The 25,660-nt window shown below is 34.5% G+C and overlaps 1 protein-coding gene across 3 annotated transcripts in view; it reads left to right on the top strand.

Moving 5' to 3' along the window:
* Positions 1-25,660, top strand: part of ATP6V1H (ATPase H+ transporting V1 subunit H) — a 112,260-nt gene that overhangs the window by 5,705 nt on the left and 80,895 nt on the right. For 2 of the 3 annotated variants that reach the window (XM_081266401.1, XM_081266400.1), the window contains exons 3-7: positions 570-672; positions 4,605-4,694; positions 6,267-6,380; positions 7,946-8,050; positions 11,283-11,336. In XM_081266401.1, coding sequence (XP_081122527.1) covers positions 570-672; positions 4,605-4,694; positions 6,267-6,380; positions 7,946-8,050; positions 11,283-11,336 — 466 coding nt within the window. The remainder of the gene's footprint in view (positions 1-569; positions 673-4,604; positions 4,695-6,266; positions 6,381-7,945; positions 8,051-11,282; positions 11,337-25,660) is intronic. The other variant, XM_081266402.1, reaches the window with a different exon arrangement.

Below are 25,660 nucleotides of genomic sequence, written 5' to 3'. Positions count from 1 at the left end.
GTAACTTTTTTGGTAAGGATTAAACAGGGTGAACTTCATTATCATACCTAGTAAAACTGGCCCATTTAGGGAATTTGGTGGTTATCTTTCCTGATTTCTTTTTTTCTTTTTTTTTTTTTAAAGAGAGAGTGAGAGAAGAGAGAGAGAGAGAGAGAGAGAGAGAGAGAGAGAGAGAGAGAGAGAGAGAGAGAATTTTTAATATTTATTTTTTAGTTCTCGGTGGACACAACATCTTTGTTGGTATGTGGTGCTGAGGATCGAACCCGGGCCGCACCCATGCCAGGCGAGCGCGCTACCGCTTGAGCCACATCCCCAGCCCCTGATTTCTTAAGGTCAAGTAAGAGCTTAGTTTCAGTTTGGTGATGTGGGTCTTTAGTATGAGTGACTCTATTTTGATTTTTAGTCAGTTTGTTGGGGCTTGGTGCAGGAGCCTAGACCAAAACAATGTCCTGCTATAATGTTATTGAACAATATAAAGGAGAGAGGAGAAAAGCTGGAATTCCTCAATCATTTGCTTACAGTGGCTGTTCAACTCTTATTGAACAAAACAATTTATTCTTGTTTTCTAGGGGGCAGATGATTTCTGCTGAAGATTGTGAATTTATTCAAAGATTTGAAATGAAAAGAAGTCCTGAAGAGAAGCAAGAAATGCTTCAAACGGAAGGCAGCCAGGTGATCTATATATACATTTTGCTATGACTTTTCCATGCCATTAAAAAATTTTAGAAAGAGGTGGAGTTATAGTTCAGTGGTAGAATGCATGCAGGCCCTGGATTCAATCCTTAGTACCCACCCCTCCAAAAAAAATCCTGTAAAAAAATCTGAATGACTGTGATATTGCATTGTAGTTTTATGTGCCATAATTTTTTTTGGTGGTGCTGGGGATCTAAGTCAGAGTTTTGTGCTTACCAAGTATGTATTTTACCACTGAGTTACACCCCTAGCCCTGCACCATAATTTAATTAAAAATTCTTTTATTGGAAAACATTTAAGATATTTCTAGTTTTCTTGTTAATTATAGAAAAGTTATATTGAGCATGTTTATGCCTTCATCCTTTTCTGTTCTTGTGTACCTTCATAGAATATATTTCTAGAGGAGAAGCTACCATTTCAAAGTATATAAAGTTTTAAAATAAGCTTAACATTTTAAAGTTTTTTTTTTGCTTTACATTCTCACTAGTGAAGTTTGAATAATATAATTAAAAACATAATTAAATAACATAATAACATAATTAAAACAATCTAATTTGTGGGTTAAAAGTGATATTACTTCAACTACATGGGATTACATTTTTTTCTCTTTGTTAAGTTTTTATTTTGAACTTTTGGGGGTTCTTTTTATTGTAATCTGTAAGATTTTGGTTCTTTTTTATTTTATACCTTTTTGGGGGTGTTGGGGATTGAACTCAGGGCCCGCACATGCAAGCATGACTAGCTCCTTATATAGTCTTTTAACATAGAAGGTATATTAACATTTGCCATTTATAACAAGTGTTTTTTAACCTATTGTTTATCTTTGGAGTTTTTCATATATAATAATTTAAAATGTATATAGTTTGACATTTTGCCTTTTTTTAAAAATATGGTGTTGGGGTTGGAATTCAGGGCTTTGCACATACTGGGAAAGCACTCTATATCCTTATACCTTTTATAAAAAGGCATATCTTGCTTAATTGCCTAGGCTGGCCTTGATTTTGTGATATGCCTCAGTAGCAGGGATTATAGTTACATGCTACCACACCACAGTTTTACTTTCTTTTTTTTTTTTGATACTGGGGATTGAATTCAGGGGCACTTAACCATTGAGCCCCAGCCCCAGCCCCTTTTTATATTTTATTTAGAGACAGGGTCTCACTGAGTTGCTTAGTGCCTTGCTAAGTTCCTGAGCCCGGCTTTGAACTTGCGATTCTCCTGCCTCAGCCTCCTGAGCCACTGGGATTACAGGCTTGTGCTACCATGTCCAGCAGTTTTACCTTCTTTTGTTATACATGTTTGCTGTAGAAAAATAATGAAATATAATAATACAGTAAGAATAAAATAAGCATTATTAGTCTACCTGATATTCCTGTTCAAGGTGGACCTGTGTTAACACTTCAGAATATCTCTAACCATTTTTTATGCATATATAACTTACTGATACAAATCTGAGGTTTAAGAAAATGGTGTGATATATGTACATGGTTTTGTTCTTTTCATTTAACTGTATATCTCCTCCCCTATACCTGTAGCAGTTATCCTGTGTCTTTTAAAAATAATTGTGTAGTTTTCCATTTAATGAATGAACCATATTCTATACCAGTACCCTACATAATTTAGTTACTTCCATTTTTTCTCTTTATAAGAAGTCTTGAGATAAACATTCTTATTTCCTCATAATGAATTCTAGAAATGTGATTGCTGATCAAACAATTTGGACATTAATGTGAGTTTTATATACATTATAAAGATGTCCTCTTGATAGGTTATACTAATTTGAAATGCCTGCCAGCAGTGTATAAACATGCTCAAGGTGTTTCAGCACCTGTTCTGGGTCTAACCATTCATTCGTATATTTTAGGCATTTTGATTTTTGTCTGAAAATAGTATCTTATTATAATAATGTCACGCATTTATAATTTTTTTAGTCTTTTATTTCTTCATAATAACTGCTTCAGGTCTGGGGTTGTGACTTAGAGGTAGAGTGCTCGCCTAGCACATGTAAGGCCCTGGGTTCAATTCTCAGCACCACATAAAAATAAATAAAATAAAGCTATTGTGTCCGACTACAACTAAAAAATATTTTTTAAAAATAATAACTACTTCTCTATATTCTTTACTTACTTTTCTGTAGGAATGTTTATACCTATCTTACTGATTTGTCAATTCCTTCATGCATTAAACATACCAGCTGTATGCCATATTTTCAAAGCTCATTTCTTGAATTTTAAACTTGGTTGATGGGTCCCTTTGCCATATTGAGGCTTCAATTATGCAAGCAAATCTATTCCCTCCTTTCCTTTGTGATGTCTTCTGTTGTCATTCTACGCAAAGCTTCCTCACTCCAAGCACATATGTATTGAAAGGAACATTGATTCAGTGTTTATTTAACACTCATGTTAAGTCCCTATCATGCACTAAGACTGGGAAAATGGTGTTAATAAGATAAGACTTTTTAGTTAAGTAAACTGGTTCTTTCTTAATTGGTGTCTCTGGTGTGATCCTTTTTCTGGATTGTTACCAGAAAATAAACGTCTGATTTTATTAAAAAAAAAAAGGCAATATATTGAAAAACAAAAGTAAGACAGAAGTGTCACAGGCAATTTCTATTTTTTTTATTTAAAGAGGTGAAAGTGTTTCCATTTTAATGTATTGATAAAAATTGCCGGTTGTTTTGAATGTAATATTAACTTTCTAAAGGATTTAAAGATAATTATAGGCACATCTTGTAATCTTTACAATTCCCTTGTTCAGTATGGTAAAAGGACTGTCTTTCCAAGGAAGTTATGACTCTTAGATACAGGATAAATTCTGGAATGAATATAATTTTGATAAGTTTAAAGCATAGGATTTATTGCATGCTATTTGTTTCACTGGGGATTTATTGAATGCATGAATACAGAGTGAAACATTTCAATTTGTACGTCTTTGGGGATACAGAAAGTTTTGAAGTATAAAGACAAACCTATTTCTGAATGTGTTGCATTCATAAAGTCATAACTCTGGGGATGATTTAAAGGACTTTATGAAATAACTTGGTGCCCTATTTGATTTATACATTGAGTTTAGATCCTAGACCCCAAATAAGATACAGTCCTACTGCTGATCAGATTTTCTGATATAGGACCCTGGGTGGTTGAAGGAGTCTGTGCACTAGTTGATGTGATTCTCACAGTGATCTTGGGAAAATTGGTAGATAATCTGTTGTTGGCTTCAATTTTTATTGAATTCTGGAGAGATTGTTATGTAGTAAATATGTTGTAGAATGGAGACGGATCAAGGGCTTCTGATAACAATCTGAAGTACTCTTGTTCTAGTTTTCTACTTCTCAGCACAAAAAGTAAAGATTGAAAAGAATGAAATACTCAAATCTATGTACCATTTTTAATTGTCTATATAACTGTGCTTTCTTGAATCAAGAATTGACTGTGGCTCTAGGTATGTCTACTTAATAATAGTAAACATTTTGAGGTTTGCCAGTAGAAATGATAAAGAAAACTGCTAGGTACAGTGGTGCATACCTGTAATCCTAGCTATTTGGGAGGCAGAGGCAAGAGGATTACAAGTTTGAGGACAGCCTGGGCATCTTAGACTCTCTCAAAATAAAATAAAAAGGACTGGGGATGTAGCTCAGTGGAAGAGTATTTGTATAGCATGTGTGAGGTCTAGGGTTCAGTTCCTAGTACCACAAAAACAAAACAACAACACACAACTGATGCAAGTCATAGTAAGGTCTTCCTATACTTCAATAATATTTATAAAAGGTATATATTTTCTATAATTCTGTTAGCTAATAGTATTTGTATTCTATTTTTGAAAGAGAAATGTTTTACTGAAGTAAACATTTTAATTTAAAATGGTATTTGCAAGTGAAAACAATAATTAACATTAATTTCATTTTTCCGTAGTGTGCTAAAACTTTCATAAATCTGATGACTCATATCTCCAAAGAACAGACAGTGCAGTACATACTAACTATGGTTGATGATATGTTGCAGGTAGGTATATTCATTTCTTAATACCTTTGGTGACTTCATCTTTTTGTTTACAGAAATAACATTTCTGTAAAGTTTCACTTAACACATTGGTAGTGCTAAAGATGGAAGTACTCACACGTAAGCTATTTTTTTTTCAGAATATCAAGTAACCCATATATAGCTTTTGTTGAGCTACCTCAGAGTTTTGCATTGAATACCAACAAAATTTGGTGAATCATATGAGGCTTTGTGGATACTTTGTGTACTAAAACTGACATGGCTTTCCTTTTTTTTTTTTTCTGATAAAGGGCATATAATTTTTATTTAAGTTTGTTGCCATTTTTACTGAGTTGCTTTAAATTTTCAAATAAGGGAGTAATGATATCTTTATGGAAATTTTGTATGCAAGAACAAGGGATGTCATTCAATTTATTTAAATACATGTTTGTTTAGGAGTGTTGTAGTGTTTTTCACATAGAGGATTTTGTACATTTCTTACCTTAAGCCTAAGTATTTTCTCTCCCTTATTGCTGTTATAAACATCATTTCTATTCTGTTCTGTTATTGAACTGATTTGTTTATGCAGACAAAGCAATAGCTTTGTAAATCAATATTATAGTCTCTGTATATCAATATTATATTTGAGTTCTTAAGTCAATTGTTTTATTTTCTATGTATAGCAACAGCAATTGCCCAGTGCACCAGACTAGAAGGACTTTATCCTTATTTTCTTTAAGGTTTGTAGCCTGGTTCCTCTACCAATGAAGTATAATGGCTTACCTGAATTTTGAATCCTTTGTCAAAGTCATTATCATAACTATTTTAAACTAATGAGTAATTGCTTAAGAATATAGTAGTCTTTTCCTCAAGTAGGTTGCTGTTAGCACAGATGGATATTAAACCAGGGTATTTAAAAATAATTAAAAAATGATGTTATTATTTATGTGGTTATTTTAGAAAATATTGCTACTTATCAACTGTATTCACTTAATGAACCAGAAAGTGGATTTTAGCCAGTGATATGCAGAAAAGTTTAGGAGATATTTGCATAATTTGAACCAACTCTTATATCTGCCTGCCTGAGTGATATGCTGGTTTTACTGTGTTTATTATCCTGAGTTTTCTATCAAGATGTGCTAGAAGTAACTTTGAACATTTGAGATTTATGTAGTTCTGTTTCCCTTACCTGTTTGTTAATAGTTGATGAATTTCCTGCTTATACTTCATCTAGGCTTTTATGACCCCTCCTAATTTCCTTTATATGGTGGCCATGATGTTGACACTTTGGTGTCCAAAGATGTGTCAAGACATGTTGGGAGCAGCAGGTCAGAGGGTATAGGCTGAGAAGAAATGTATGTGATTTAAAATAATCATAATCATTAAAGGTGATTTTATTTGTAAAGTATCTGTCCCTACCTCCATCTCTACCCACTGCCCCATAATAATAATGAGAGAGATACTCATATACCTAGAGGGGGGGGGAAGAACATATACCTAAAGGGATATAAAATAAAAGGTTGAGAACTAGTCACAATTTTTGCATTCATCAGTGAAATTCATTTGGATTAGTGGTACAATTTTTTTTTGTTTTAGGAAAATCACCAGCGTGTCAGCATTTTCTTTGAGTATGCGAAACGTAGCAAGAGTACTGCCTGGCCATACTTTCTGCCAATGTTGAATCGTCAGGATCCCTTTACTGTTCACATGGTAAATTCTGAATTGATCATATTGTTTTTAAAATAATAGTATATATGTGATATAACAAAGGAATTTACTTTTAAGAAACGTGTTTTCACTTTTTTAAAAGTATTGACATAAAATCATGGTCACATTCTGATTTAGATAAGAAACATTTATGACCTGGTAACTTGCCAGTTCTCAGAAGAATAACTACTGTGACATTAGCTTTTCTTAATAGTGTGCTTAGTAAAAAGCGGACATTAGTGAGTTGGAAGGAGATAGAGTTGCTCTGACACAAAGTTTTGTAGATTACTGGGTAATAATGAGTTCACTAGTATCAGTCTGTGGTGACTTTACATGTGCAAACAGCTCAAATTTTCTATAGTAGGATTAACTACAGTGTACCATGTAGAACTTGAATTTTTCTTTGAAGCAGCTACTGTGTTTAATTTTATTTTAATTAAGTAATTGCCTGCTTTTTAGTATCTTAAGCACTCTTATTTTAGTCTTAGCTTGAAGGGCTGTTTTTAGAAGATCTAACATTGAAGAATCTTTCTTAGAGAGTGGAGAAGGGATGAGAGGAAGGAGAGAATAAATGCTTGCATAAACAAGCTTTATCTGTGTCCAGTGGAGGGCCTGGGGCAGGAGTGGAGTGGGGTGGGGAAGAAGGAAGAGGATCTTGGAGGCTCTTCCTTGTTTCAGTAGGTAGCTTTAAATTATTCAAATCAGAGGGTATTGTCTGAAACATTTTTGTGCATGTATGTTGCCTCTCTCTCTCCCTCTTCCTCCATGTGTTTCTGTATTTATTTATGTGTTAGTGCATTTATATATTGTATGTATAATAAAACATTTATAAAATGGGAACTTAAAAAGGAAGACTAATGGTATAAACTGCATTTTAAAGAATAACTTTTTAAAAAACAATAACATGCTTCCTTCTTCTAAATATTGGAGTCCTATTTTCACTGTCTATTTGCCTGACTGAAATATCTTTTTAGTGTTATAATAAAATTGACAAATATATTAAAGAGAAAATGTATAGCCATGATAAGTTATACTACTTGTGGCCTACCTTTTAACTTTCTAGGGTCAGATTGTTGTTGATTTGCCATGTGTTGGTAGAGATTATGCTAGGAGTAGAAATGTCAGATCTCTTGTTTCTTTGTCTTTTACTTATATGCACAAGTAGAGCATATGCTGTTGATACTGGGCATTGAACCAAGAACCCTCAGTTATTCTAGGAAAGTGCTCTACCACTGAGCTACATTCTAACCTTTTTACTTTGACACGGTCTCTCTAAGTTGCTCAGGCTAGCTTCAAACTTGTGATCCTCTTGTCTCAGCCTCTTGAGCAGCTGGAAATGAGATTCTTAAAACATCTCATTCTTGTTCACTTTAGTGGACATATCTAAAAATACATTTTGAATGTTTGTATTTCAAAATAAATTTAAAAATGTGAATTATAAACTATTTTGCAGGAATCAAGTGCTATAAAAATCATATATCAAAGTGATTAGAAGTTGAGTTTTAAGGCAAATGATGTGATGTTTTCAATCAGGATGGTATTCAAATGTATTCCTTTTTTGTTTTCAGGCAGCAAGAATTATTGCCAAGTTAGCAGCTTGGGGAAAAGAACTGATGGAAGGCAGTGACTTAAATTACTATTTCAATTGGATAAAAACTCAGCTGAGTTCACAGGTAACAGAAATTTCTTTTAGTATCTTTAAAAGGAACATAATATCCATGTTCTCTTAAACTGTTTATAGTAAATATGTTGAATTACAAAAAAAAAATTATTGAAAGTAATGCCATTTTGAACTTTATAAAGTAAAACTTAATAAGTAAGCCAAATTACTCTTAGATATTGTAGCATGTTTAATTTTTCTTTCTTTGGCTCCAATTCAAACCTTTCTGTCTTTTCTGCTACTTGCATTTTCCCGCTCTTGCTTTTCAGTGGTCAGGGAGTGTCTTCCTTCTAGGTGGCTGCCAAGATTATACAGCTTGGAGAACTGAGAGGACCTGCACAACTCCAAAGAACATGCTCACGTAAGGCCTCTGGTAAAGGAGAAGTAGTGCAGCTGGAGGGAATATGTAGGCGAGCTCCATGTCCCGGGGAATTCCAGGACATTCTGCCTCAGGAATTTAAGCCATCAAGATTTGTGCAAGAATTCTTGTTTTTTGGGAGAGCTCTCCAAAAGTTTCTGCTGAGGTTTTCAGATCCTTTTGGTCACAACCGGTTGCACCATTAAACAAACTGGTCTGTGTGCTACCATGGGTGTTATTAACCGCAGACAACATTTATAGAACGTTAGTTAGCCTGCTTATCCTTGTCTTGGCCAAAAGTCTGTACTGGGCTTCCAGATGTCCTGGGTAACCCTGGAGCTGCCCAGTCCAGCTGTGAGATGGCTGTGTCTCACCTTGTTTTCATGTTACCACAGTATGATTGTGGGATTGAATAGTAAGGCTCAAAGTGAGACATGAAGCTGCTTGTTGGGCATCTAGGTTGCTTCCAGGCATTTCTAGAGCTACTTCTTCATGAAGGAAGATGGTTTGCTAGTGAAACAGCTGGAAAAATGACAGATTTTCTGAGGAAATTGGCAAATTTTCTGTATTTATCCAAATAAATGGTTCCTTAGAAATGGGTAAAATAGAACATTTATGATGATTTTTCTGAGTAATTTTTTTTAGGTTTCTAGTGACTAAGTGTTAGGTGATAAGGGGGAGGTTTGGTGGGAATGATGCTTAGAAAAGGAGAGAAATAATGTTGGGTGTCAGGGGGAGTGTTCTGGGGAAGAAAATGTAGTGGGGTAGGTGACATGAAAGAATGAGACTAGGAGAAGTAATATTGGTAATTGTTATATTGTCATCCTTAGGTTACCAAAAAGGATCTATTTGAAATAAATTTTTGGAAAGTTGTAATATAGGTCTCAAGTGACCTTATTATTTCCACAGATTTTAATTTGAGGCTTCAGAAAGGAAGACACCATGACACTTTGCTGAGCTTTACTTTTTGCCTTATTGCTTGCCTCTTTTCCTCTAGTTGCCTTTAATGTTTGGATAGAATGTCTGAGATGAAACTGAATCTTTTTAATCACCAAAATAATTTTAAGTCTTTGTGGGCTTATTGTGTAAAATATTTTTTAAAATTTATTTTTTAGTTTTAGGTGGACACAATATCTTTATTTTTTATGTGGTGCTGAGGTTTGAACTCAGTGCCTCATGTGTGCCAGGCAAACACTCGACCACTGAGCCACAATCCCAGACCATTGTAAAATATTTTTATAAGAACTACCAATTTGAAGATTTTACTGAGTTGGTGAGGTATTTAACAAACAGTATTTAAAACATGAAAAAAATATGCTTGTGAAAATGAAATTTTAAATTTCTAAATATATATCGTTTGGAATCAGAATGCTTATTAGTTAAATGGGAAAAACTGATCCCTTTTTCTATTATGAAATTATCTCTCCTTTTAAATAAACCTCATTTCTGCTTTAACATTAGCTTTCTTTTAAGGCTGTATTGTTGCTGAATTCATAAAATGAATATTGGCAGGGCAGAGAGTTTGCTTCTATAATCTTGTACTCACTCTTTGGGCAGTTTCACCTTAGACTTTTTCTCATAGAAATATCACTTAAACTGCCTCACAGACGATTATCTTTCCTCAATTAACCAACATCAGAATTAACCGTTACTTGATTGTAACCATGTCCCAACAATTGCGGGAAAGTTTTTCTCTCATCATTTGTGGAAGTAAATATTTCAGTGCCTAGAATGGTTTTCATTAGAATTGAGCTTCTTGATATTTGATAAATGGTCTTCAAGATCTTTTCTGTATCTATCCATTGCTGTCTTTTTATCCCAGTCTTTGGCTTTCGGTGTGGTTTAGCATTTCGGCTTTGCAAGTCATCCTGCGACAGGGTGCCTCTTCAGGGTACCTGCTTAGTCTGGCTTTGTGTCCCATAGTCTGCGCACTGCTTCAGCTTGCTCTAGGCTCACTCTCTCTTGCTATGAGCAGAAAGCTCTTCAATAGCCTTTTATCGGTATTAAATTGTAGACTTATTCAAAGGAAGTAATGTAGGATTATTTATGATTTTATTTACTACCTTTACCTTGCTCAAATGTCATAGAACAGTGCTATATATGAAAAGTCTCTCTTTCTTTCCCTCAAGTGTTTTTTCCTCCCCCCATAAAAAGGACTATAATTTTCTTGATTTTAGAGGAAATAAACTTTCAAAAGCTCAAGTTAGTTACAGGTTTGGATATTTTGTTCTTTGACTTTATACTGGCATTTTTTTTTTTTTTTGGGTAGTTGGTAGTTCAACTACTTGGTAGTTATTGAATAAAAATAAACATTTCCTTTGAGAAATTCATTGTTACTTTTCTTTTTGCATTTCAGCCTTTGACTCTCTACCTTACATTTTCTTTGGTCATGTCTATATAATATTTGAGGTGTTGATTGTCATAATTTATTAGCATTCCTATAGATGACCTAATCTTCAGTCTCATGTAGTATCTTCTATTGTCAGGCACCTATTTTGAAAAGCTTTGCCACAGAATATAATGTAGATAGTTCAGTGAGAAGCAGTCTTCATATTGGAAAAAATTCATTAAATAAATCTTGAAATGTAAATTTTCATTATATTATATATTATATTATATATATAATATATATTATATTATAAATTTTCACATATAAAACAGCATCCAATTAGCATCAGATTATTCTTCCATTTTTAGTAATCTATCAATTAAGATATTTTCTGAAAGAGTATAATGATACTTAGAATATTTTACATCATCCTCATGCTTTTTTATAAAGTAGGATTAGGGAAAATAATTATTAAATTCACTGGGGTCCCTTTTATAAGCATTTATCAGGTTAAAAATTAAAACAAAACTAAGTAATAAGTAATTTATTTCGTAATAGAAACTTCGTGGTAGCGGTGTTGCTGTTGAAACAGGAACAGTCTCTTCAAGTGATGTAAGTACATTCCTCCTTAATTCACTGGCCTCCTCACACTCTAAAAAGAAATTATTTTGAGTCACAGATATTTAAAGTTTCAAGGGGTTTACTAGTTGCCCAAATGTAAATCTATGAATTTGATGTGTTGTCCACCCCCACTTAGTTCGGTTGTATTGCAGAGTGGTGTTATTTAGCTTTTTCTTGCTGTAACCAAAATATCTAATATGAACAACTTAAAGGAGGAAAGATTTATTTTGGCTCATGGGTTCAGAGTTTCAGTCCATGGTCAGCTGGTTCCACAGCTTTGGGCCTGAGATGAGGCAGAACATTATGGCGCAATGGTGTTGTGGAGGAAGGCTTCTCAGCTCATGGCAGTAAAAGAAGTAGAGGAGAAGAGGGAGATGGAGGGAAGAAGGGAAGGGGATAGAGAGGGAGGAAGGATGAGAATATAATCCCCAGTGACCTACTTCCTCTAACCATGCCCCACCTACCTATAGTTTTCACCACCTTCTAGTAGTCCATTTAAATTATTAATCCATCAAATGGGGACCAAGCTTTAAAACATGAGACTTTCAGGGGACATTTCAGATCCAAACCATAACAAAAACAATATATTACATGTGATCTGTGGTGATCAATTTTTCAATGGTCAAGAAACTTGTCTTTCTTTTTTTTAAAAATATTTTTTAGTGTTCACAGACCTTTATTTTATTCATTTATTTATATGTGGTGCTGAGAATTGAACCCAGTACCTCACACATGTGAGGCAAGCACTCTACCCCTGAGCCACCATCCCAGCCCCAAGAAACTTGTCCTTTCTGTTCTCTTTTTTCAGTCCATTTAGACCTGAATTCAACAAGCATCTCAATTCAGGTGTAAAACTGGAGTAAATAATCATAAAGTTACTCTCTTCACAGTTGTCTGACAAAGCTAACTAATATCTGTCTAACCAGTGGGTGAATAGTGTATTGAACAGTTAACAGGGATTCAGTTCACTGGTGGCCCTAAAATGTGCTGTTGCACTGTGCTGCTTAGGACTTTTTGTGGACTACATGGTGGTCAAACCTGGACCCCCTCACCCTCCCTTTCAATCAATCTCTCCCCACCTTTTTGTAGAGCCAGAAAGTTAATGGTTAAAACTAATCATGGTTCCCCAAGTTCCTTTCTTGGATAAACCATTTGGGAATGGTTTAACTCTGCTGTACTCTGATAGGTCAGGGATTGGAAATAAGTTTACACAGTAAGGATGGGTATGACTGGAATGAGCTGAGAGAAAGATTGGTGGGGGGAAGAGAAATGAAGGTGAGCTTTTAATTAGCTTCATTTGCTGGAAATGTTTCTTGAAAGCACCTTTAGAGAGTAGATATACTTGAAAACATCATTAGAGAGTAGTGTCTACAAGCTGTACATAGTAGAACTAAATTAAGCTCTTTATAGGCCAGTTAATATCCATTTTGATTATTAGAGCTTCCATGATCTAAATGGAACATACCATTATGTATGTTCTAAGACTAGACAGCAGAATCCATTGTCAAAGTTAGGAGCCTGGCTTTCCTGGTTGGCATGGGTTGAAGGATTTGACAAATAGTATGTTAGACCAGGAAAGGGAATCTGAAGTGGAATCAGAACACAGTGTAGAACTAGCTGAGCCTTTTTGGGATGAGGGTGGGGAGAAGAAATCTATTTACTGAGCACTTACTCTCTGCCTGCCACTGTTTTACTCACTTTACATTTATATTGCCTGAGTAATCAAACTTTTTCTTTGATGAATGTTGTAATATTAGCCATGTTTTATGATAAGCAGGGAGGCCAAGCAGAAAAACACCAGTTTGCCCAGGTCATACTGCCAATGAGTAGCAGAAACTCCAGTGAAATGAATTGCTTAGTGAGAGAATTATTCTTGAGGCAACTGGACAGGTTTGAATTTTTAGGCATTTCTCAAATCACATTACCTACTCAGACTTTTAAATAGGTCAGTGTGTCTTGAAAGCCCCTTTTAGGTTTTCAGAGAATGGAGAAAAGCAGTTCGGTATTCTGCATTTCATAATATTGCCACTTGATGGCAGTATAAAACAAGAAAAATTTGTACACTGCACTGTAAGAAACATTTTGAACAGTTTTCATGAGTGGATCATTACAAATATTTTAATTTAATATGTAATATTGCAAAGGTGGAATTTCCTCATAATGTGTTATATTCTCTTTACCTAGTTGTGAAAATAATATACAACATCAAATTATATCTACTTACTTTATCTACTTAGTTCTTTACTGGTTTTTGAATGTACATTATAAATCTCTTTTTCTGGAATAGACAAACTTTAGATAGGGCAGAGGGGTTGGAGGGGAGGGAGGGTGCATAGTGTTATAAATGATGGTGGAATGTGATGATTATTATTATCCAAAGTACATAAATGAAGACAGGAATTGGTGTGAATGTATACAACCCAGTTTTGAAAAATTGTGCTCTATATGTGTGATAAGAATTGTAATCCATTCCACTGTCATATATAGATTAAAAAAAAATCTCTTTCTGAGGAACCATCACAACCTGGAAAGTGGATTGTTGGGCTGATGGCCTGACAAGAGAATACTGTGATCTCTTACCGTCTTCGGAAGACTTAGAATCTGGAGTTTTTGTTTCTTTGTTTTCCTTTTTCTTCTGACTGCTTAACACTTAATACCTGTGGGTAGGAGAGCAGAATGTCTCCTAGCTTCCACATTTGACCGTTTCCTGTTTTCTGTCTACGTCCATTGCAGATCTAGTCTTGCATCAGTTATTTCTATAGGACATTATTTCATTGCTAGTGAAAGACTGGAATTGCCAAATTCTCCTTGCTGGTTACATGTTACATCTCAGTGTTCTGGAACAGTTCCACGCAGTAGAATTTTTTGTGCTGAAGGAAACTGTCTATCTGTACCATCCATTTTGGCAGCCACTAGCCAGGTAGCACTGGGGTGTGTGGCTGGTTTGAGTGAGGAAGTAAGTTTTCAATTTTATTTAAGATTTTAAAAAAAGCTTTATTGAAATTTATTTCATGTACTATAAAATTCATCCACTTGCAGTTCAGTGGTTTTTAGTATACTTATGCAGTTGTGCAATCATTACTACAGTCTAACTTTGAACATTTTCAGCGCCTCAGAAAAATGGAAAGCACCTGTACACACCCACAGTCTTTCTCATTTCTGCTCTCCCCTTTCAGCTCCTGGCAACCACAAATCTACTCCTCTTTTAAACATTTCACAGAAATGAAAATGTGTACTTGGTTTTCTGTGACTGGCTTCTTTAACTTAGCATAATGTTTCAAGATTCATCCATGTTTTAGCATGCCATGATAGCATTTCAGAATGGTGGGAGAACAACTTAGTTTCTTTGGTTTTTTGTTACATTCCTTAAATTCTGTGGCAGTTCTATCCTTGTTAATGAAGGTTGGTTTTACTGCTTTGGCTCATTTTTAATTTAGTGCTGTGATGATGATTTTTTTTTTTCAGTCTTTCAGAAGAGGTAAAAGATATCTGTGATTTAACTCTTTGTTTCCAATCCATCAAAAGTGCTGTCCAAGCAGTAGATAGATATATGTGGGCTGTGTCAGTAATGCACACAATCAGGCCTATTCTTAAATTATAATCTGCTCTAGCTGGGGAGTTGTGGAGTCTGTGGGGTGTGATACTAACATGCGGTTGATTATAGCAGTTCCCCACTCTTTTGTTGTTTTGCTTTCTAGTCATCAGTAGTCAATGGTGGTCTGAGAATATTATGTGGAAAATTCCAGAAATAAAAGACTTGTAAGTTTTTTTTTTTTTTTTTTTTTAAGACTTGTAAGTTTTAAATAACTTTTGTCATAGTCTGTTGTTACAGTTGTTCTGTATTATTATGGTTGTTAATCTCTTACTGTGTCTAATTTATAAATTAAACTTCATCATAAATATGTATATGTAGGAGAAAACATATATAGGGTTTAGGACTATTTGCAGTTTCAGGTATCTACCAGGGTTCTTGGAACATATTACTGGTAGATAAGGGGGATTGCTGTACTTGTCTTAAGTGTAAATTTCAAGAGCATGTTATTTACTCAAAGCAGTTCTTGGTGGTTTTTCTTTGTCTTTTATCATGAAGTTAATACTTTTAAATATTGGTGATCTTTAAAATATATATACAAAATGAATATTAAGAAAAGGAAGAAACATAAGAATTTTTAATTTTAATTAAAAAATTTTTTCAAAATTTGTTCTAATTAGTTATACATGACAGCAGGATGCATTTCAACTCATTGTACACAAATGAAGCACAACTTCTCATTTCTCTGACCATACATGATGCACAATCATTCTTGTAATCATACATGTACATAGGGTAATAATGTCCGTCTCATTCCATCATTCTTTCTACCCCGAGAGCCCCTCCCTTCCCCTCACTCCCCTCTGCCCAATCCAGAGTTCCTGCATTCTTCCCTAGTGCCCCTCCCCCACATTATGAATCAGCATCCGCATATCAGAGAAAACATTGAGTCTTTGGATTTTTGGAATTAGCTTATTTCACTTACCATGACATTCTCCAACTCCATCCATTTACCTGCAAATGCCATAATTTTGTTCTTCTTTAAGGCTGAATAATATTCCATTGTGTATATATACCACATTTTCTTTATCCATTTATCTGTTGAAGGACACTTAGATTGGTTCCATAGTTTAGCTCTTGTGAGTTGAGCTGCTATAAACATTGAAGTGGCTACATCACTGTAGTATGCCTATTTTTAAGTCCTTTGGGTATAAACTCAGGGGTGGGATAGCTGGGCCAAATGGTGTCTCCAATCCAAGTTTTCTGAGGAATCTCTACACTACTTTCCAGAGTAGTTGTACCAATTTGCTGTCCCACCAGCAATGTTTTGAGTGTACCTTTCCTCTCACATCCTCGCTAACAATTATTGTTGCTTATATTCTTTTTTAAAAAATTAATTTAAATTTTTTTTACACAAATGTAGCACAACTTTTCATTTCTCTGGTTGTACATTGATGTAGAGTCACACCATTCATGCAATCATACCCATACATAGGGGTAATAATGTCCATCTCATTCTACCATCTCCTCCCCCTGCCTATTTCCCCTTTTCTACCTCCCCTCTGTTCAATCCAAAGTTCCTCCAAAATATTGGTGATCTTTAAAATATACATACAAAATGAATATTAAGAAAAGGAAGAAACATATGGATGAGTATCCACTTATCAGAGAAAATATTCGGGCTTTGGTTTTTTGGGAATTGGCTTGCTTCGCTTAGCATGTATATTGTCCAACTCTGTGTATTCACCTGTAAATGCCATGATTTCATTCTTTAAGGCTGAGTAGTATTACATTGTATATATATATTCCACAGTTTCTTTATCCATTCATCTGTTGAATGGCATCTAGGCTGTTTCCACAGTTCAACTATTGTGAATTGAGCTGCTACAAACATTGAGATGTGCTTGTCTTCTTGATAATTGCCATTCTGACTGGAGTAAAATGAAATCTTACAGTAGTTTTGATTTGCATTTCTCTAATTGCTAGAGATGTTAAACACTTTTTCATGTTTATTGATCGATTGCATTTCTTCTTCCATGAAGTGTCTGTGCAGTTCCTTAGCTCATTTATTGATTGGGTTATTTGTTTTTTTGGTGTTAAGTTTTTTGAATTCTTTCTGTATCCTGGAGTTTAGTGCTGTATCTGATGTGCTTGTGGTAAAGATTTTCTCCCATTCTGTAGGCTCTGTTTTCACATTATTTATTGTTTTCTTTACTGAGAAGAAGCTTTTTAGTTTGAATCCATCTAATTTATTGATTCTTGATTTTATTTCTTGTGTTTTAGGAGTTGTCTTAAGGAAGTCAGGTCCTAAGCCGACATGATGAAGATTTGGGGCCTACTTTTTCTTCTATTACGTGTAGGGTCTCTGGTTTAATTCTTGGGTCCTTGTTCCACTTTGAGTTAATTTTTGTGCAGGATGAGAGATAGGGGTTTAATTTCATTTTGCTACATATGGATTTCCAGTTTTCCCAGCACCATTTGTTGAAGCACCATTTGTTGTATGTTTTTGGTACCTTTGTCTAGTATAAGATAACTGTATTTATGTGGGTTTGTCTCTGTGTCTTCTGTTCTGTACCATTGGTGTACATGTCTATTTTGGTGCCAATACCATGCTGTTTTTGTTACTATAGCTCATTAGCATAGTTTAAGATCTGCTATTGTGATGCTTCCTGTTTAACTTTTCTTGCTAAGGATTGCTTTGGCTATTCTGGGTCTCTTATTTTTCCAGACGAATTTCATGACTGCTTTTTCTAGTTCTATAAAGAATGTCATTGGGATCTTGATAGGAATTGCATTAAATCTGTATAACACTTTTGGTAGTATGGCTGGTTTTTTTTTTAATTTTTTTAATTTTTTTTTTAGAGAGAGAGAGAGAGAGAGAGAGAGAGAGAGAGAATTTTTTTTTTAATATTTATTTTTTAGTTCTCGGCGGACACAACATCTTTGTTGGTATGTGGTGCTGAGGATCGAACCCGGGCCGCATGCATGGTAGTATGGCTGTTTGACAGTATGAATTCTGCCTATCCAAGAACATGAGAGAACTTTCCATCTTCTAAAGTCTTCAATTTCTTTTAAAATATTTTATTTTTCTGATCGAATTTTTGGAAGGAGTTCCTAGGGATTATACACACACACAGTATAAAAGAAAATTAAATGATGAAGTATTTGAATATAAGACCACCTTTCATATGTCATTTTGAAAGCATAGCAGTGATAATAATAAGATAACCTAATACTATGTCTTAGATGTATTCTTGAAAGTTGTATATAAATTAGAAATTTATAAAGTAAATCATGTTTTCTTAGTTATATTAACAACACTTTTTCCTCATAAGATTCTCAATAGTTATGTAACTATATTAATTAAGGAAATTATATTGAAAATGTTACTTAGACATTTATAAATTTGTAAATTATCAGTGAAGTTTTCAAGAATATATCTCAATTTAATCTAGGTATCTTATGAATATTGACTGAATGATTTCTTTTCATAAGTCATCTTCAAGAGAATTCTTGGCTATATGCATTTTAATTCCTGAATATTAGGTAATAATAGTATACCTTATAATTATCTAGTGTTTATAGAAATTGATTTCCATTTCATAGCAGAGATTTTTTTTGTTTGTTAGGGTTGATATTTTCTTTTATTTATAGTGAAACAATTTTGAAGAGGTTAAGTGATGTACCCGAGATAGTGTGGCAAAACTTCTGATTCTTGTTGTGGTATTCACTCCCTTCTTTGCTTCTTTTCCTCTCTTCCCTTCTTTTGCCCCCACCCTACCATTATTTTTTGGCGTTGCTGGGGATTGAGCTCAAGGCCTAAGCAAGTGGTCTGTCACTGAGCTACATTCCCAGCCTTCTTCTTTTTTGTTTTTTAAATGTCTTAACTTACGTAAAGTGAAATGCACAGGTCAGATGCTAGTTGGTGGGATGAGTTTATACATTGTAATTCTACCTGTTTGAGATCTCCCTTCACCTCAATTCTGATAAAATTATTGGTACTATATTATCTGTTACCATAAATTAATGTAGTCTGATCCTGAACTGCATACAAATGAAGTCATATTCATATGTTATGAAATCTGTAATTACTTGGATTTGCTTGTTCAACATTGTGTCTGTGAAATTTACTCATAGCATTTAGCATTATTTTTCTGTTAGTGCTATATATTGAGTGATTGCTTCTAGTTTTTGGCTATTGTGAATAATCTTGCTGTGAACATTCTTTTTCCATCTGGAGTGCCTAATTCTAGAATGGACTTGCTCAGTAATGAGTTACATGAATTTAATTTTAGTACATATTGCCAGTTTTCTAAACCAATTTATGCACCTCTCAACAAAATATGAGAGTGCCATTTGTTCCAGTTCCCTACTGATACCTGATATTGTCCTGTGCAATTTAAGTCGATGTCTTTCTGATAGAAGCAAAGAAACCTCATCTATGTACACATATGTACATTTACTTTTTGTTTTAAGAAAGGAGAGTCATTCAATAGTCATAAAACATATTAAATTAAATCAGGATCCTTCCATTTCATGTAAGAGTGGTTGCTGCAGTTTATTTTAGTCAGTTACATTTCCAAAGTTCATCTGTCACTGATACCAGTGTCCTGAATATTTTCACTCAGTATCTATGAAACAACTGCTCTATGCTTCAATGCTGACTTTTTTTTCCCAAGAGCTCACAATTCCAAAATATAGGTGAATAATGTGTTATTTCTTTATTTTAGTTTGTACTTTAGTCATATTATCATCAAAATGAGTAATGAAAATTGTCCATAGACAATTTTAAAATATTAGGTTTTACTTTGGTACAATATCACTGATGCTTTTGTATTTCTTTTATTGTGCATTTATATTATAATTTCTTAATTCTTGAATTACTTTGTAATTCTGTAGACTGTGAATCTCTGAGACCATATTCTCTAGGACGGTGAATTCTGTCAGTTATTAGTTTCCTTCGATTTGATGTGATTATTGTACTGTAATATGGTATGAATTTGTATTTTCAGCAACATCAGGGAGTTTATCTAAATAATATTCTCTTAAATGTGTTGAGAAGTAAAGATGGTGTTTTCTTTATCACTGATGTTTGTTGCATAGAGTGCAGGTTGTGGTAGGTTCTCAGGTAGAATACATAGCACAGTGAGAACACTAGCTTGGGTATGTAGAGAGTTCACTTCTTGTGCCAATCCAAGTCTGTCTCACTTTTTTAAAAATTAAGAATAATGAATATTTTAATTGCTAACTTTTCAATTTTACTTTAAAACAATAAACATACAGGATCCGTACTGCTGCTTTTTTTTTTTAACCAGTGTTTCAAAAATGAAAAGGCAATAATATCTCAACTACTAGCAACTTGGGAGGCAGAAGCGGGAGAATTGCAAGTTTGAGACCAGCCTCAATAACTTAGTGAGATTTTCAGCAACTTATCAAGACCCTGATTTGAAAAAAAAAAAAAAAAAAAAAAGACTGGCGATGTAGCTTAGTGGTAAAGTACAACTCTCAGTACCAGGAAAAAAAAAAAAAACAGGGATAGAAATAGTTTCATAGAAAAAATCACTATTATCATTATATTCCTCATTTGTTTATCCATTTTTTATACATGTAGGAAATGTGAAAAATTTTGCCATAAGCAACACTTGACTTCATAGTAAAATGATATTGTATACAGCACATTTCCAGAAGAAATGAAAATTGTTCAACAATGAGAATTTCTTGCCCTTTGGGAAGAAACACAGTTTGCTGGAAGGAATTATGTTAGGCCGTCTTGGGTTAGACATTCTTTATCATTTAGTTGTATGGACTTAGAAAAGTTGTATCATCTCATTAAAATTCTGATTCTTCAATTACAAAGCAAGCTGAATAATATATATACTTAAAAGTGTTGCTGGAAGACTTAGATGAAACAAAAATATGTTGTTTCCTTATATGAAGAATTTCCACATAGTAAGTGCTCAGTTTTTCTCCTACCCCTTCTCCACCATTTCTTTCCTTCCATCAGAATCTATCTTTTGTAATAGTAACTAACAGTGGAAATGGCAACATTTCATTATTTTATTTTTTTACAGTCCCTGATGTCAACATATACTGTACTCAAGAATCTTGACATTATCAAAGTATTTGCTTTAGTTTTTCCTCTAAGCCTGAGGTGTTTCACTTCTTGATTATTCTTTTGTTTGTTTAATTTTCTGATTCAGAGCAAGGAAATGATTCCTACTAGAGAACTTTGCTTTATTGGATCCTTTAGGTGATGCTTTTTTCCTTCTCGTCATTCCCAGGGTTGCTCTGTCACTAGCCATATTCTCAGCCCTCAGATACAAACTGGTTTCCCCATATATGTAATTTGATTTTTTTCTCTCATAGCCTTTAAAATTCTTATTTCGTATGTTAGTCATTCTCATTATAATGTGCTTTGGTGTGGTTCTGCTGTAATTTTGGACATTTGGGGTCCAATAAGAATTTTGTATTTGATTTTCCATTTCATTCTTTAGGTTTGGGAAGTTTTCTGATATTATGTCATTGAAAACATTGTGTATTCCTTGGCTTATATCTCCACGTCTTTGTATATAATAAATCTTAAATTTGATCTTTTCATGTTATTTCATATTTCTTGGAAGTTCTGTTCATGATTTCTTACCTTGTTCTCTGTATGGTTGACTTTATTTTCAGAAGTATATATTTTGTCTTCATTACCTGAGGGTCTGTCTTCTAGGTGGTCTAGTCTGTTGGTGATACTTTCCAGTGAATTTTTAATTTGATTTATTGTTTCCTTCATTTTGAGGATTTCTGCTTGCTTCCTTTTTATAATCTCTGCCTCTTTATAGAAGTGGTCTTTCAATGCCTGCATTTTCTTTCTGATACCATCCTTTAGTTTGAAGATCAGTCTATTAACCTTCTAAACCCATTCTCTGACATTTCTTCTACTCTGTTGTCTATGGATTCTATTGTTAGAACGTTTTGGTTTGTTTGAGGTGCTTTGTTTTCTTGTTTTTTTCATGTTGTTTGTGTGTCTTCCCATCTAGCAGTGTGGATCTGAGGCAGTACAGTTTCTATCCTGTAGACTTACAGTATCCCTGAAGGCTTCTAGTACCTCACCTTTAAGAGGGAGACCAATATTAACAGCACCCAATGCAAATAATATACAACCTTCAAACAAATAGCTCCTATTATGATGTCTACAGTTTTGTCACTATACATAGAATGATGTATTCAATTATTGTCTAAAATATAAACAGTAAGTTTGCTAAAAGGGTTTACCTTTTTAAACGACGGATAGTAAGAGAACAGAAGTAGTATGAGATGTGATGTTCATGAGGGAAAAGAAGAGAAGATAGAGGTAAAAATTTATAGGAAGAGTGAGGGGGAGGAATTAGTAGCAGTTGGCTGTTAGCATGAGAGAGGCAAGAAGAAGAAACCAGGGAGACAGATAAAGGAGAAAAAATATATAGGGGGATCAAAAAATAAAAATATAAAGATAAGAATATACAATAAAACTATAATATACTATTCAGACATCCCATTCCTCAATAAATTGATACATGGAAAATATTTGGATCCAAAGATGGTAGAGATGTGAGAGAGAAGGAGAAGAAAAAAAAAAAAGGAAAGTCTCAATGGAAAATTGAACGATTGCTTCCATTGGCTTTTAAAAATTTTCTCAGCTCCCCTTCTCTGCTGGTAGGTGGGGTTTTCTGAATTTTGATGGTAGCTCCAGTCCTGTGGGTGCCAGACCCATTGGCTGGGTGAACCTATAGCAAGATGCCCTCACACCCTCTTCTAGTCTTCCTACCCGTTGTGCTGGCCCCTTCTGCCCATGTGCACTTCGGGACTCACTGAGCGGGAGAGAGCCCAGTTTCTCCAACCTGTGCTTTACCTGGGGAGCTGCCCTCAGTTTCCAGCTTTCCACAGGCTTGCCAGGCCCACACTGGCCCCACACAGACTCAGCTGCAATCTAATGGACCTGGGCTTCAGATTTCCCAGGTGCTGCCTTGCTGGAGTCCCAAGATCTCAATGCCATTTCAGCTTGCAGAGAGACCACCAGGGATGTGCTCACACAAAGGAGCAACCCTGCAAAGAGGCGGCCAGAGGGCAGCCACTAGCTTACCCAGCAGGAAGACCTCAGGCACAACCAGACCTGCAGGTACCCTGACAATATATCTCTAGGTCCTGGCTGGTATCCCTAGACTGAGGCAGCCATGCCCCAAGATGGTGGCAGTGGTTATGGCAAACCTGCAGGCCCTGAGTCCAGGCCTGGCCAGTGTCCCAAGATGGCAGTGGCCTCATGTAACCAAACCTGTGGGTACTCTTGATATGGACTTCCAGGCGGCAGTGGGCAGCTTGCGATCCGTGGGTGGTCTGCTGGCAAATGGTGGGCAAATGGACAAATGACAGATGATTAGTGGTGGTCAACCAGCTGTCTGCCAATTTGTGATTTTCTTGCTTCAGCCTTTTAGCTCTCTAGGATTATAGACATGCACCACTGCATCCAGCTTGAACTCATTACTTTAATTTCAACAATTATATCAAATGTGTAAGCCTTATATTCCCCGTTTGAAGAAGTGGTTGTCATAATGATGAATTGTTCATGTTATTAAAATGGGAAATTTCAATTTCTCCTTTTATTTTGATATTTAATTTTTTTGAAAGTATGTTGAAAAATATACATGTTCATAAATTGTCTTTGTAAAAAGTTGTTTTGTTTTTGTTTTTGTTTTTCTTTTTCTTTCGGTACTGGGGATTGAACCCAGGGGCATTTTACCATTGAGCTATATCCCTAGCCTTTAAGATTTATTTTTTTTCAAGATGGGGGTCTCTCTTAAGTTGCCCAGGCTGGCCTCAAAATTGTGATCCTCCTCTGACTCCCAAGTCACTGGAATTAACAGGAGCACACACTGTGCCTGGCTCATTTTTGACATATTTTGATAGTTACAAAGGTTAAAAAATTTATTTTTATTACATGGAAGACTTTAAAATAAAGAACTAAATGTGAATGATATTAAAAAATAATAAGAAAGAGTATTCAGGAAATAATACAGTGAGTATCTACAACGTCTTTTTTGTTTGACTATTGGATAAGTCAGTCCAAATACAATAATACTTCTTCAGTGGAGAAATGAATTATTTTAGCAACTTACATGGAAACTATTGAGCTAACTGAGCTATTAATACTCTAAATTTCCTAGTAAAGTAGGATGACATAACTGAAAATTAGAAATTTACATGAGTTCTCAAATTGAGATGATTTAAATTTAAAAAATAGGCAGTTATATTAGGTCCAAAATTTCTCTAGGAAATACTTTGAATAATCAATCAAATTATCTTGGCTTCTAGAAGAGATAGGGTAATAATGATAAATTGTGTCTATCTCTACAGTTTTGATTATTATCAGTATAGCAATTTTGATCACAGTCTTAGACTTTTAAATCATGTCTAAGACATCAAATCATGTCTACTTGGGCACTACTCATCTGGAATTAGTATAAGATATAGGGTTTATTTGCACATTCCATTGTTTGTTAATTTGAGAAATATTTGTTGAGTGCCTTATAGGTACAGCATGATGCTGAGAGTGAAGTGCTGAACAAGATGGGTATGAGTCCTGCCTTCGGAGGGCCACATTGTGTCTGGGAGCACAGCATTAAGTTAATAATTACACAGTTGATTATTACAATAAATGTGTGCCACTGCCTATTAAGGAGAAGCACAGGGTCCTTTGACAGTGTACAAGTATAGTACCCTCAGCTGTAGGACCAGTTCATTTATAATGAAGCTGCCACCAGTGGTGAAGAATCCATACTTGTACTATGTTACAGATTTCAATAGCCATGGTAAAGGAACATAGAAAAGACTTAAAATAAATCAAGAATTTCTGTGTTGAGAGGAAAATGATAAATGAAGAGGAGAGAGTGCCCCTTGTTTGCCATTTTCCCCCCCATTTTCATTTATGTCTAGAATCTTCCACAAGATATCTCTCTAAACGTGAAAGGTGGAATTCCTCTTCTTTAGTAAGGGTTTGTACCTTCTGGCTTAATTGGAAAAATACATATTTTGTTCCATTATTGAGATTGTTTTAGGAGCTGAAAATGCACTATTTTTTGTCATTATGCTAATGTTTTGAGTTTTCAGGCAAGTATATTCCTGGATATGTTGTGTGAACAGTGTTACTACTTTCTAGGTGGAGCATAACATATAACCTTTTCCTTGATAACATTTGTCTATTTCTACCAAATGTACATGATATCATTGCAGTTTTGTATTTGAGTGCCCAGACTTTCTTTGAAGTGTTAGACTTTTACAAATGTTGTTTAAATGATACTATAGATTTTAGTAGTATCATATATATTAGGTTTTGTGAATTTTTATAATATCCATGGTTCTTTCCTTTGAAAAATTTGTTTTTAATAGTATGCTCTTTATGAAGGCTAGAGTCTGAAATTTCTTTTAAGTCTTTCCACTTCTTAAAAAATATAAGACTCAATGTAACTATTTAAAGAAGAGCCCAGACCAGGTATTTCTACTAGCTTTGGTAAAAAGGAGGGGTTTGTAACTTTGAGGAGAATGATTCATATTTATTGGAAATTTCAGATTTAAACTCAATTTCTATAAGGTAGTTACTATTTAACTGACTGTTTTAAGAATCATGAACTGCCTTTTACAGGTGTTTATTTGACTTTTTAAATGTGCCATACAGATCTTTTTTGAAGCTGTGTCTAGTTGTGTGCTTAGTGAATTATTTTCCTTAAACAAACAGTACCCCTTCAGTTTAAGGACCAAGAAACTA

This window comes from Spermophilus citellus (assembly GCF_964194105.1).
Source record: "Spermophilus citellus genome assembly, chromosome: 14".
NCBI lineage: Eukaryota > Metazoa > Chordata > Mammalia > Rodentia > Sciuridae > Spermophilus > Spermophilus citellus.
The sequence above is the reverse complement of the archived record's forward strand: the minus strand, read 5'-3'. Positions and strand labels throughout refer to the sequence as shown.